The 14,224-nt window shown below is 43.6% G+C and overlaps 1 protein-coding gene across 2 annotated transcripts in view; it reads right to left on the minus strand.

Moving 5' to 3' along the window:
- atg7 (ATG7 autophagy related 7 homolog (S. cerevisiae)) overlaps nt 1-14,224 on the minus strand; it is a 59,422-nt gene that overhangs the window by 20,856 nt on the left and 24,342 nt on the right. For both annotated transcript variants that reach the window (XM_076739562.1, XM_076739571.1), the window contains exons 17-18: nt 12,501-12,581; nt 6,476-6,598 (exon numbers count right to left, since the gene is read on the minus strand). In XM_076739562.1, coding sequence (XP_076595677.1) covers nt 6,476-6,598; nt 12,501-12,581 — 204 coding nt within the window. The remainder of the gene's footprint in view (nt 1-6,475; nt 6,599-12,500; nt 12,582-14,224) is intronic.

The raw sequence follows: 14,224 nt of genomic DNA on the forward strand, positions 1-14,224 counted from the left end.
CCTCTGTGTGCTGGAATCAGGTCAAGAAGAGGTGTGTCGAAGGACAAGATCGAGAACAAAGGTTATCTTAAACGTGGTGAAAGGCATAAAATTGAGCGAAAAACACTACCCTGAAACTTAATTAATCACGAGTTTGGTGCTCTGACTGTAAATGTGTCTTGTTGAACTGTTCTTGAGCAAGACACTGAACTCATGATAAGTTACCCTGGATATGTGGAGTGTCAGCTAAATAACAAGATGGGGCCCCCAGACCCCATGGAGTCCTGGATGTGGAAACTTCCAGGAAGGTCGCACATTATTAAGTAGAGATTGAGGTAATTTTACAATGATTTCATTTCAAAATACGACAGTGAAAGGATGATGTTGTACAAACACAGGTTACACCCTAGCAGTGTTTTTGCATAACTAAATCCACAATATAAACCCTCTCTATGTTACCCAGGTCTGTTCTAACTCCTATGGGACACAATCATACCAAGTGCAGATCTTTTGCTCCATGTGTGTCCACCACATGTGCAGTTCTTAATCCTAAATAATAAAATGTTTTGCCGAGTTTAACACCCATTTTACACTTTCGCGTTAATCACTATGTAGGAGCAGCTGTCACTTTATTCAAATGAGATTCATAAAGAAAAAAATCATGTCACAAGATCAAACCGCAAAAACAAGGAAAAAAGGAAAAAAAGTGTAACAAGTGACACATTCTTTGACACAAAAGTTCAGCGTCAACGTCGTTATCTTGTGACTTACTGGCAGCGCCGGTCGGAGTAGGTGGAAGGGAGCTCTGCAGAAAGACCCTTTGTACTGAGAGCGTCACACATCCTCTGTACGGGGCGTTCACATTTGGACAGATTACTGTGTGCGGGAACACACACATACATGCAAGCGAATGGCATCGCTTACTGAAAATGACAATGGGACATTTTCAACATGAGGAATGAGCAATCATCATGGGCTTCCTTTGAAATCACGTGTCAAAGCAAGTATGGCGGCACTGGGAAAATACAGCAATCACGCATCATTTTTCAATTTCCCCTATCTCATGCATTAAGATCTTTAATCCAAGTCGCTTTATAGCCGATCTCAGAAACCACCGGCTACCTATCGTCTGTGGACGAGGCAACGGCCATCTTGCAGTGCTTCCGGTGTAGCCAGCAGATGTCCGGATAATGGAAAATATATATCAGAGCCAAGACTTCCTCCTCTGTGTGCAGCACATTATTTACAGTCCAATGTGCATTCCTTTAGATGCAAAGATGACATTTTGGCACCTCTCTACGAACAGATATCTGCATATGAATACAGATGAATTTAAAAAAGCTCATAAAAAGATAAATCCTTATCAGCTGATAGCCGATGGGTTCTGACATCACATTTCAGCCAATGTGTTACGCCTCTTTCACTCTCCACACGTACTGTTTACCAGCATGACAACCAAAGCCTGCTAGAACATGATTGGTCAATACTACTCGGGCTACAAATGGACTATAAACTGAGTCCGATCCCAAAATCTCCTCCTCGACAGCGGATTCTGCGTTCATATGCAGATATGCATGGCACTGTCTTTCCTAAATAACAGTGGTAGGTGATTTTCTGAGGGCTGAAATCTCAGTTGGGCTGGATTTTAACTCTTGAACCTGATCTCACGACTTAGTTTACAGTTTAATGTGAGCCTCAGTAATTATGACTCCACGGCAATCACCTTACTAAACTGACCCACTAAGGCTTTGTACTGGAGCAGAGGCACCACCTTACTGTTATATGTAGGTGTTCATTAGGGTATAGCCCTTTTATATTATGCTGGTAGAATTTTGTGTGGAGAAAATCCATCTTCTCGGTCTTATGTCCTCTTACATAACACGGATTAGCCTGACCCCTGTATGCGCCTGTGTGGATGAATATATGCAGTATATTACATAACTTTATCTGCCATGCCAAAGACATTGGGTGGGCATCAGAGGAGAGGTACCACATCCTGTACAGACACTCATTTCCTTTCAGGCTCTTTGAGCGTGTGTGTGTGTGTGTGTGTGTGTGTGTGTGTGTGTGTGTGTGTGTGTGTGTCCATTTTTGTCCGGGCTGGCCCTCTGCAGCGCGGTTACACTGAGGAAGGCTAATCAGCTAACACAATAGCCTCTTCTGACATGCTAACCCACATCTGCACTAAGACACAGTTACCTGGTTTAGCATTTGTTTGAATGCTGAGAAAAATGGCTCTATGGATGTTCAAGGTTAATTTTGTTTAATTACACTTGTCTAAAGGCCAAAACATTCAAACAAGCTAGGTCCTACAATGTGTTTAAACCTTATACCCACTCCAAAGTCTCAATGTGTACACTCCCAGACTGCTTCCAATCAAAAGTATTCATTGTCACACTCAGTTACACACTGAAAAGTGACAAAGAATGAAAAAAGTTCACAGCTCGTCTACATTCACACAAAATTGCTGCGTGTTTGTCGAATTGTTCAGCAGGTCTTCCAAATTAAACGACCAAACAAGGTTTTTGTATAACTGCCCTTTTGAACGGCACACATATGCATTTTCTGGTCTGCTGCTCCATCAACAGAATGACATAATTAGTCCTACCAAAGCTGTTACAAATCATTCAAGAGCCATAACTGTTACAGCCGTTAGAGGGCTCTGTCACTTAAAGGTAAACGTGTTGTTTTAGGACATGTTTCTTGGGACATGCTGGATTGTCTGTTTCGGAAAGTTACATAATACTTTGCCACTGGTAAGGAGGCCCTCAGACACTGCTAGCTGATCTTCACTTGAAGTAAAACGAGGTCTTGCACTCTGGGAAGTGACACTGGAGGGAACAGTTAGAAGGAATGCAGTATACAAGGGAAACTGGCCATCCCAAATTGTAGAGTAAAAGGGGGGAAAACCTAGTACTCGTACAGATCATGTCATAAATATTTAAAAATGGTTTGTCATGTTTGATTTTCCTTGCCACAAAAATGAATGGTCTCATGAGGCTACAGATACAGCATGTTGCACACTCAGACAAATGTTCAACAAACTTTCAAAAACATGCAACTAATTTGCCAGACGCCAGACTTATAGTACTGTTTCCACCCTGCCATGCTCCTACCAGAGAAAGATCCCAACAGCACTGATCTCACAAAGACGCCATTCACACTGATTTGTGCATGCTCACGCACACACACAAAGACACACACGCACCCACAAAAACACACACACACACACACACAGCTTTCAGTCAGTCTAAACTTTTACCGAACTTGAACTCCCCCAAAACCCTGTGGTGACCGCATAAAAAGTACTTCTCAGGTTACAAACTCGCCCAAAATAGTCCATAAGTACATAGTACTGCTATCTGGTGACGTAGATTATAGTTTAGAATGGTTACATGCACAAAAAAACACAGACACACACAGTCTGTAACAAATTCACTGACACGCTTTGGGAAAATAAGATAAAATCGTAAAAATAACGACTTATTGTGCAAAAAAAGCGATTTAAGACCACTATAATTCACAGCCAAACATTCAGCAGTACATGACCAGCTCTACTGTGTTCCTAATCAGCGACCAGGCTGACACGCAGTTTAAAAATCACAGACCCAGAGTACGTCGGACTTCTGAGGACACACGGAAAAGGCAAATATTGTTAGTGATGAAAAAGGTCTCGCTTTAGGTAAACTTAAACCTTCAAAAAGAAAGGAGTGATTAAAAAAGCTGGTGCAAGTGATAATCATCATCCAGCGATGACTCAGGAGGGACCTTTGAAGGACCCTTGAAACCCCTAATTGTTAGATTTAGAATTATCATCATTTTGAGCCAGTACTTCTTAAAATATGGGATGCAGAGTCGAAATGAGCCACAGGCCTGTTTCTAGTGGGTTCCCGCATGAAATAAGTAATAATATGCTTTCACGAGCGGGAGAAGAACTTCTGTCCCTTCCTGGAATTGAGGAAAAAAAAAACCTTGAAGGGACGTCCTCCAAGTGGCAGTAGTTTTCAGAATAGCTAATCTGTGTACAGGAAACAGGCGCTAAGACTTCTGGCGCTAGTGGGCTGAGCAATCAAAACAATCTCTCCATCTTCTGATTGAAGAGAAAGGGACCTACGCCAGACTTTTCAACGCACTTCATCAGGGACAGGGGGGTGAGAAGAGAGGCAAGGAAGAGATGGAGAGAAAGATAGGGAAGGAGGTAAAGATTGAAATCAGGAGAGGGAAAGAAGAAAGAGGGAGAGGAAGGGAAGAGAGGGAGCTTGAGTGCAGGGGAGAAGATGGGGAAAGATGGAAAAAGAAACTATTTTGGTCCCCACTAGCTTCTGCTTTCCTTCCCTTTTACAACCCCTTCTCTTCTTTCTCCATTCTTTCTTCTCCTCCACTGCCTCTCTTGTCTACGCTCCTTTTCTTGTCATATCCCTCTTGCCGCTTCACTTTTCTCTCCTCCCCTCCTCCATCTGTGTGTTATGAGTAGGAGTCGGGGAGAAAGTACGTGGGATTTTCCCACAGCTCGGCAGGACCAGACCCAGCCCCACACCCACTCGTTTTCTGTCTCTCCCTCCACTCCCTCTGTCTCATGTCAGAGGGGAGTCTTGAGGAAAACCACCCCCGCTCCACCACCAAGCATTCTGGATGTTTGTTGGAACTTTATGCTGCTCGTTGTTCCACAGACATCAACTGTGTGCTGCCATGGCTACACAATAATTACAAGAAGGTTACAGGACAGAAATATCACTGCCTTTGAATTAAAACAGTGTATGCTATCACATCCTTAACTTGAGAAAGGGTACTAATTAAATTCATACAAAAGGTTTCTGCATAAAGAATTTTGTGTGGATTTCCCAGGGTCATAAAACTTGCTCTGCTCCTCAGGGACCATGCTAAGCTCTATCTAGCCATCCATTTCCTGCCCTGAATTCAGGTCCAAGTCATGGTTCCAGCAGGCTAAGCACAGAACTCCTTCTCCCCAGGCTTGATATCCGACTTCTCCCGAGGCATTCCAGGGCCAGATGGGATGTCTAATCCCCCTAACGCACTCTGAGACACGTCAAGAAGGCATTAGACGGCCAAACCACCTCAATAGGTTCCTTTCATTGTGAAGGACCTGTGATTCTAAGCTCCTGCTGGATGTCTGAGCTCTTCACTCTGTCCCCAATGGTGTTTCTTCAATTTTTACCCTGAAGCGGCAGGTTAATTGAAAGCTTCACATGCTCCCTCTTCACTACAAATGTCTCGCACATGCCCAACACTGCACCACTTTGCCTTCACCTGTGAACAAATCCAAGATACTTGCAGCTTTCTTCCTGCAGCCCTTCAAGCTGCTAGCCAAGGTGAAGGGTTTACACCGTGTTCTCCACCATTTTCTGAATACAAACTCACCTACTTGGGTTTGTTCCATCCCTACGTCCTACATCAGCTGCAAAAAAACGATGCAAGCCTGAAACGACCAAATCAGACATTCTCTATTCCTCAGCTGAGCCTAAAGATTTTACCCATGAAAATCACAAACAGCATTGGTGTCCAGGTACCAGCTTGGTGAACCATCAAGGTCCTTCCAGAAAGAGCTGGTCTAATGTTCCACAACCAGGACTGAATCTAAATTACTGCTGCTGAATCTGAGGCTCTACAATCATCCACAACCTCGTTTCCAGCATAAAGTTTTCCCAGAGAGGCACAGCAGTGCGATGTTCTGATAACTGGAGCACACCCTTTGCTCCACTTTTAAAAATGAGAACTGACAATCATTCAAACATTCAAAAATATCCAGAGCCTTCAGCAACTTAGTGCGAATTTCATCCACTCCCGGTACCTGGCCTCTGCAGTGCTTTATATGTTTAATGGTGACTCCTGCCAGAAAGCTGCGCAAGGCTTCCCCCGAGTCGTCTGTCTCCTCCACAAAGGGAATGTCGGTCAGGTTGAGAAGTTGCAGCTCAGATCATCTGATGGTTAAGATTAGCTCAACCCTGAAGTCCTTCAGCTCTCCTGATGCCTGTCTGCTGAGTCAACAGTAGAAACCAAACCCAAATGCCTTCCTCTTTAGCTCGATGACTTCCTTCTCAACTGACGTCCACCAGCAGGCCGTTGGATTGCTGCTGTGGTGGGCACTGCCAATCTTGCGGCTGCCTGATTTACAATACACCAAACCCTGTTCTAATGATGTTGTAAGTTGGTGTCTGCGAGCTCCCCCCAAGGACTGGCTCCAGGGAGGGGGCCCCGGCTTCCAGAGTAAGGACAAGGTCACTCTTTGCCCAAAACAGCAAACAATTGACCATTAAATATGTAAAGATGCAAGATAGAAAACATGAAAATGATTTTCTCTTGTTAAACCGGGTTGAGAGAAAAAAATGAAACGCACAACCAAACAGTGTTGCCTGCGCTTTGAGTGTGACATCATGTTTTTATCCACATACATAATGACGTTCCGCCCTGTGTCTCTTAGCACAGCTGGTCTTGTGTGTGTCCTGCTTGTGCAGGTGTGTACGAGTGTGTGATTTACCTCTGCAGCCTGTGTCTCCTGGTGCAACAGCGTCAACCCTGTCAGGTCCTCCAGGAATGAGTGGGAAGAATTAAAAACCTTGGACAGAAAGTTGAAACCCTCTCTCTCATAGTGGTCCAGGACCTGGACAAAAAAACACCACCAACAAAAAACAATTCCGGGTGATTTAACAGGAAAGTCTACAGCTGGTATAACAACACATCCCATTCTGACTGAAACATTTACACAACAGGCAATTACACCACTGTATTAGTCCAATACAGGGCATCATACTGTGGAGCCAGTGTTGACCCATATAATAACCATGTTTTAATGATTTAAAACTTACAGAGTAATTGAAAATATTGACACAAAGAGAGAAGAATAAGTCGCTGTGTTCATGGAGGTCCTTTGTATGTTGTTACTGACGCACTGACCTGCAAATACTATACATTGGCTCTAGAGCAGAGATTTAAAGGAAGGCTGTTTGAAAGATAAAAATCATTTTCCTGACAGCTTTTCTCTAAGTCTCTAACCCGAAAGAGGAAATGCCGTAGCCTCTGCTGGAAAGAAAGATTATGACCCTTTCAAACCAATTTTAATTTTGCTCAGGAGTTGAAACTTCAAAGCTTTGATTCAAGTCAAAAGGGTAAAACAGGTTCTCTGACACAAATGCACCTCTTCACCTTTTGCTGCATTTTCAAGTAAAATATTTCATCTTGTCCAAGACATTTCTATGAGCATTTTTTCTTCACCAAACATCACGTGTTTTCAGTCCTTTCTGAATCTGACAGGGCTGAGCCATGCTAACGCATCACGACTTGTGAAGTGGTGTCCACTTTAAGCAAAAACATCATTAGATGGCAAAGGGAAACTTTCTCTCAAAAGCAGATAATAATAATCTTTAATGGTAAAAGAAAAAAAGATGCACCCTCGTCGCTCTGCTCCATTGGCACAACCTGCGTAACACCAACACTGAGCACCTCTGCAACAGAGACAGAGCAGGGCAATTAAGTCGTAACCACACCCAGAGGAAAAACAATTCATCGCTCCATCGACTTTCTACAGCGTGAAGGTGCCTCCTTGTCACTTATGCGAGCAAACAAAGAAAAATACCTACGAACTGCTGTGAAGTGGACACAGCGGACACAGACGATAAGAAGTGAGGCATCAACAGGAAGAAAGGGAAACCTGCACCTACGTGTGCAGCAAGCATTTTGTCACTGCTAAGTCAAATATCCAGATGTCAGTTTAAGGCTCACGATCTTTCTGTAGGTTCAGTGAAAGCATTTCGACAGTATGCACTCTGAATACATGGAGGACGTGGAATGTGATTTGATTGTTACTAAATAAGTAACACTGCTAATTTGGCTGAAGCTAATGAAGTCATGCAAGGCCTGGTTTTGATCTTTGTTACGTTAATTGATCACCTTACACGAGGATTAGATCAAATAGTTGTAAATATCAAAGTATTTTACTTGTGACCATTCAGTGGGATCATTTCTTAAAGGAAAGCAAGGTAAAGAGAAGGGACACTGAGCTCGACTGACAGTACTGAGTTTGTGTAATATACCTTAGGGTGCAAAAATAATCCCTTGACATGCTGAAATCTAATGTTTTTATCTTCCTGCAGGTGTTTTGTTAGCAGTTCAGCCCTGGTTGCATGCTGTGCTGCTGCCTGTTTTCCCCTCCGGTGGGCGTGGTGTCCAGAGTATGACGTGTCTCTGTCATACTGAAATGTTTACCTTGATCTCCTACCAGCACTGACTTCAAATACCCACACCTTCTTTCCAAAACACACACACACACACACACACACACACACACACACACACACACAAACAGATCCTCTGCCCTCTTGACTACCTTCCTAGGCTTGGCCAAGCCTTTCATGGACGCCCACAGACCCTCCTCTGCAGGTGTAGGGTTACCTCTGCCACAGACATCAACACACTGTGTGAATCAATGCCTGCACATGTGTGTGTGTGTGTGTGTGTTCGCAGACTGACCTGGCGTCTGGTCTTCGAGCCAGACACACCGCACACAATACACACTGACGTGTCCCTCGTTCATCTTTTCAACCTCTCTTTTCTTTCCTTCCTTCCTGCTCTTTTATTTCTTTGATTCTCCACTTCCATCCATGGGATCCGTTACATGAGACGACCAACGACCAAAACCCACTTTGTTGAAATTTAGCTGCTCTGACACAGAGAGCAACATGATAACTGTGATGATTTTGTGATAACGTCGATAAAGTCACTCCATGCGATACGCAGGGACACACATCGCTCACATATGTCCATATCAACAGCGGATATACGGGACCACGACCGGTGACTTCTGACAAAACCCTGTCCTGTGGCACAGTTTTAGTTTTGAAAGTTAAAGATTGTAATAAATAAAAAACATGAACGTACGTAAACACGTAGAACAGAAGAGACCTGAAACTTTTACAAGATGTGTGCAGTATTTTCAGCCGCTGACGGGTTTCAGCAGTGACTGCATGCTGTTGATGGATTGCGCCAGTTAAGCCAAGCTATAAACACACAGAGACATCAACATCTGGATTAGATGGTGTGTGACACATACAGTATGTATACACACATGTGCACTTGTCCTAAAGCTTCCGTCCTAATGAAGCCACATAAATCTCTACTCTCGGGCTGTATTTGATGGAGCTGATGTTTTCTTCTGGAAGTTGTTTATGGATCCACACTGTGGATTTTAAGTAGAATCACACACGATGGGCAGTGTGTGTGTTGTAAACGTATTAAACATACTGCACATAGTACAGTATGTTTAAGTACACATGGCTGGCTGCTATGTTCTCAAATTATGGTAGACTCGTTGCACTTACAGTCACAGAATCAAACTATATCCCAAATTTATCAATTGTCAGCAAACCCTTATCATCTTGGAAATACCTGAGCGGTAACTGTGAGTAGTATATCTGGTAGCAGTATTATGATATAAGGGAAGATTTCTGATTACAACATGGGTTTAAATTTAACACTGGTGAATGTCTTTTGACTGATGCACAGCTGCAATAAAATGCTTAGAGGCTCTTGTTCAGTGGTTTTGCCATTATGTGACACTTATAATACACTGGTATCATGAGTAAACTGTTCCTGGTGAGTCAGTGGCTTTGACTTCCTCTGTTAACATGTATGGTCAATGAGCCAGGTTAGACACTTGCCTTGAAAATACACAAACTCCATACTGACTCATTAAGTAACCGCCAGGCCTCAGGGTATTTCAGAGAAGCAGCACAACTCACAGGATGTAAAGCTCATAAGGAATGTGTAGTAAACGCTGTGTGGTTTCTGTGCAACACATACCTGTCAATACTTCAAAAAAGCACGTTATTTGTATTACAGGGAGCTATTTGCACAAATTGCATGTAATGTGAAAAGAGTTTCTGGTTTAAATGTAAAGAGCATTAGAGGTTACTACTACAGCTGTCTTAAGGCTGTCATGTACAAAACAGCACAGAATAATCTGAAATACTGAGTGACTCCTGACAGAAAAACACTTACAAAACTGACATAAAACTTCCCTAAATTATGAGGCTACACTTGAAAGATGACAAACCTGTGAAATATGTGCAGCAACTGGGGCATCTTATCAATGGATTATAGGCCTCACAGCCCGAGGTGACCTCTTTAAATTGCTTGTTTTGCCCAACAAAGTCTAAAACTCAAAGAGATTTAATTCACAATTGCTTAACATAGCATCAAATTCTCACATTTGGGAATCTTAAGCCAGGAAATGTTCAGCATTTTTGCTTGATCGTTGACTTAACCACATAATAGATTATCAAACTGCCACTCATTAACTTTCTGTCGATCAACTTGTCAATTAAATGACTAATTGTTTCACCTTGAAAATGTACGATTAATCAAAATTCGAAGGCCGCTGAAATAATCCTAATACTACAGACACTTGAGCAGACATACATTTGATTCATGTGTTCAGTGTAGTACAAATCCTGTAAGTCAATCACAAATTCTTTGAGGGGTTTTTAATCTTTGGCAAAGGGTTTTCACATCCATCAAAGCTGGTACCTGCACACTGAAACCAGGTTTTAATCTTTACAAACTGTGACACGAGGACGATTTACTTTAAGAGCAAAACAGCCTCAGTCATCAAAGGCTCAGGGGGAAGGGAAACCTCAAGGCACGCCGTGAGCCGTGTTAGCGAGCAGCTCGGTGTCTTTGCACAGCAAATGTAAAAAATGTTTTTGCTATTAATAGTGGTAGCATATTTGGTAGTGTTAGTACAAGTAGTTGTAGTAAGAGGTGTCTGGCACGGTTTAAGACAAAGCCACGTCAGCTCTGATTTACTCTCTGGCGTGTAGTTTTATTGGCTTGCAGCCCCAGAAAGAGTTAGGAAATGCATGCGCGCACACACACACACACACACACACACACACACACACACACACACACACACACACACATACACACAGAGTGAAAGGCCCCAACTCTACAGGAACTGCTCCAGCCCAGACAGGGGCTGAATTGTTTTGTTTCCATAGTGACCTGGCAGCACACAGCTGACTGCGGCAGGAATACACACAGACAGACATGCACTCGCTCACACACACACACACACACACACACACACACACACAAAACACAAAGACAGACACACACACATTACAGCGAACGGACTGATAGATGGACAGAGGGACACACAAAGGGACGAGAGAAATGGGGGAGGGAGAACAGGAAGGGAGAGGAGGTAAGACCGAGGGGAGGAAAATAAGGAGAAGTGTAATAGGAGCAGGCTGGTAGAAAAGAAAAAGAGGGAAAGGCAGATAAGCGAATGCAGAGCAGAGGGGGGGGGGATGTGTGTGGGTGGGATTAACAGAATCAAAACATATTCACCAATTTCACTACATAACCTTTATCCCTGCCTCAGCAAAGGATCGTCTTTCCTAACCCATGTTGTTCATTGTTCCTGACTACACAGGCTTCACCCAGTCCTTGTCAATCCTTCTGAACCCTCCGCGTAGACTGAATAATCTCATCAGTCACACAGGCAGAAACGCGACACCTTGAGATGGGCTGGAACTTAATACTTTTTTTTTTTCAGAAGCAGTGTAGGTGAAGAAAACTTTAAAGTTTTAGAGCACAAGTTAGCCACCCCCCCCCCCCCACCCCTCCCCCCGCTCCACCCCCCGCCCCCTCAGGCCTCTGGTTTCTCTCTGTGTGTATCTCTCTCGCTCTGTCTTCACATGAAAGTGATAGATCTGGGGCTTTATGACCTCTTTATAGACACAAAGACTGCATTGAGATCAGGGGAGAAAGAGAGAGTGAACCAGCCCTCCACTCATCACAACACCCTTTCTTCAGCCCTGCACTTCCTCACTTTACCCCCCCCCCCCCCACGCCCTCCCACCTCTTGCTTTTTCTCTTTTTCTTTTTTTTTTAAACTTTCTCCCTCTCTAAATTGCGCTCCCCCCCCACCCCCCAGTCTTACATTAATGTAACCAATCACATTGCTGGACGCAGCTAACCACTGGGCCACCTGGGGCAATGATTGGCCAGTTGGCGGTGGACCAATGACAACGCAGTAAAAAGGCAATCTCTCTCACCCCACTTGGCTGATTTGGGGTATGTGGGTGCGCACACACGCACGCACACACGCACGCACAGCAGTGGTGGGAGCTAATTCCACTCATACGACAGTCACTGACATCAATGAGCAACTGCTGCCTGATTGTTACCATATGGTTTTACCAGCTTTTCTGTGTGTGTGTGTGTGTGTGCGCGGGCGCGTGTGTGTCTTCAGTATTCCTCAAGGAAAGACATTTCAACACAGCTCCACTGACTGAACAATGTACAAATGGGAGAGATGGGAATCCCCCTATTTCTGCTAAGGCTGCAATTTGTGTTTCAAAACAATGTTGTTCCATAGTAACTGAATCTGATAAGTGAATCAGAACCTCCCTACGTGCGTCCACGTCTCAGTCGGTCTCGTTAGCAAACTGGATTTGAAGTGACATATTTTGAACCATTCATTTGCAACTTGTGCTACTTACAATGGGCGAGCAGGCAGTGCATTTGTCGAACGCCAGGCTGGCAGGCAGGACGTTGTCGAACCTCGAGAGAAAGCCTCGGATCTGCGGAGGAGGAATCAACGTGTGAGAACTTGACATGAAGCAGAGGAGCTAAACAGCAGAACAGCACTGAAATTTGTATCATTTATAAACATCACACATCTAAATCAACACAAATCAACACAGCAAAGGTCTCTAAACATAAAGAGACACAAGTTGATGAAGACAAGATAACTCAGGGGAAAAACAAGCAGTGTGTGAGTTTACTGAACGTCAAACAAGTGCGGTGATGAGGGAAGAACTCGACACATTTCGTCCTTGCAAGGAAATGTAAAACATGAGTGAAATAGTAAACATTTATCGTGGGGATTGAAAATTTGGAAGCGGCTGCTGTTTTCTACATTTTAAAGCATGCTGAGAGCGCCCTCTGGTGCCACAGAGGAGACAGACCTTTTCAGTGAAACATTTTCAGCACACAGCTCGCTGCTGAAAGCTGTCACTTTTATTTATGGCTGCTGCAATTATGGCTAATTACCTTGATTACTGTCTAAATACTCCCTTCCACACACACACGCACAGCTCTTCATCGGCACATGTTGAAACATCATTCATCACCAATATATTCCTTTCATCGCTTCCCACCTCCGCTCGTGTACCCACATCCTCCTGTTTTTAAATAAAAGCTCGACCCATTATGTTTTCTGGTGACGCATGTAGACCAGAGCATGAAATGACTTCCTCGCTCTAATTATCTGCCGGTGAAACCGTCAAATATATCGAACATTTGTGTCCAATTACTGCATAATGCTCTGATACTTGCAAACTCCATGACATCTTCATGCAGCCCAATCTGAATAACTCTTTATGGGGCCAGATTTGCACTAGTCCAGGCTGTGTGGGAACCTAAGGCCACTGGGTTTAGATGTACTGTACATCTCACACTGTGTGACTGATGATCAAGTATAATGTGGCGCGGCGCTTCCTCTCACATAACATTTCAATTTCACCAAACTGCACAACAACCTCAGCCGGCAGCTCTTTTCATTCATTCCTTCTCATCTATTGTATCTTCCCGCCTCTGTGCTGATGATTTTCGGTGAAAGTGGCATTTTCAAGGACACACAAAGAGTGGGATAAAAACGGGATGGAGAGATTGAAAGATAGACTGCAGTAACAAGAAGTACAGATACAACACGAATGTGAGCAAACGTGTCTAGTGCATGGATTAACAAATGAAGGGGTGAGTGGATGAGTCAGTCAGACCAAAGGGTGAGCGTGGGCAAGTGTGACGGACTAGAACAGACTAGCAGCTCTACATAAATCTGCCTTTATAGAGAGCATAAAAGAGTCCAGGTATGTACGTGTATGTATGTGCTATTATATAATAATAATACATGGAATTAACTAACAAGCAGTGATTGTCAGACTAGTGACATTTACAGAGATATGAATGAGTTTCTGCTTTACGGAGTCCTGATTTTAAGAGTAACTTACGGATGTCTTTGTTTATGTACTGATCTTCGGCACTGAAATAGAGACCTATTATTGTCACAGTCGAGGTATATTGTACAAGTGCCTGTTTGGCAGCACCTGGACGTTTATCTGACGTCATTCTGCATCACACTCTCATACATGTTCACAGTCTATCTCGAACTTTGTCATCCTGATTTTCAAAAGCGTAATTTTGCTATTTTGGCAGTTTGAAA

This window comes from Chaetodon auriga, chromosome 2, assembly GCF_051107435.1.
Source record: "Chaetodon auriga isolate fChaAug3 chromosome 2, fChaAug3.hap1, whole genome shotgun sequence".
In the NCBI taxonomy this organism is placed as follows: Eukaryota; Metazoa; Chordata; class Actinopteri; order Chaetodontiformes; family Chaetodontidae; genus Chaetodon; species Chaetodon auriga.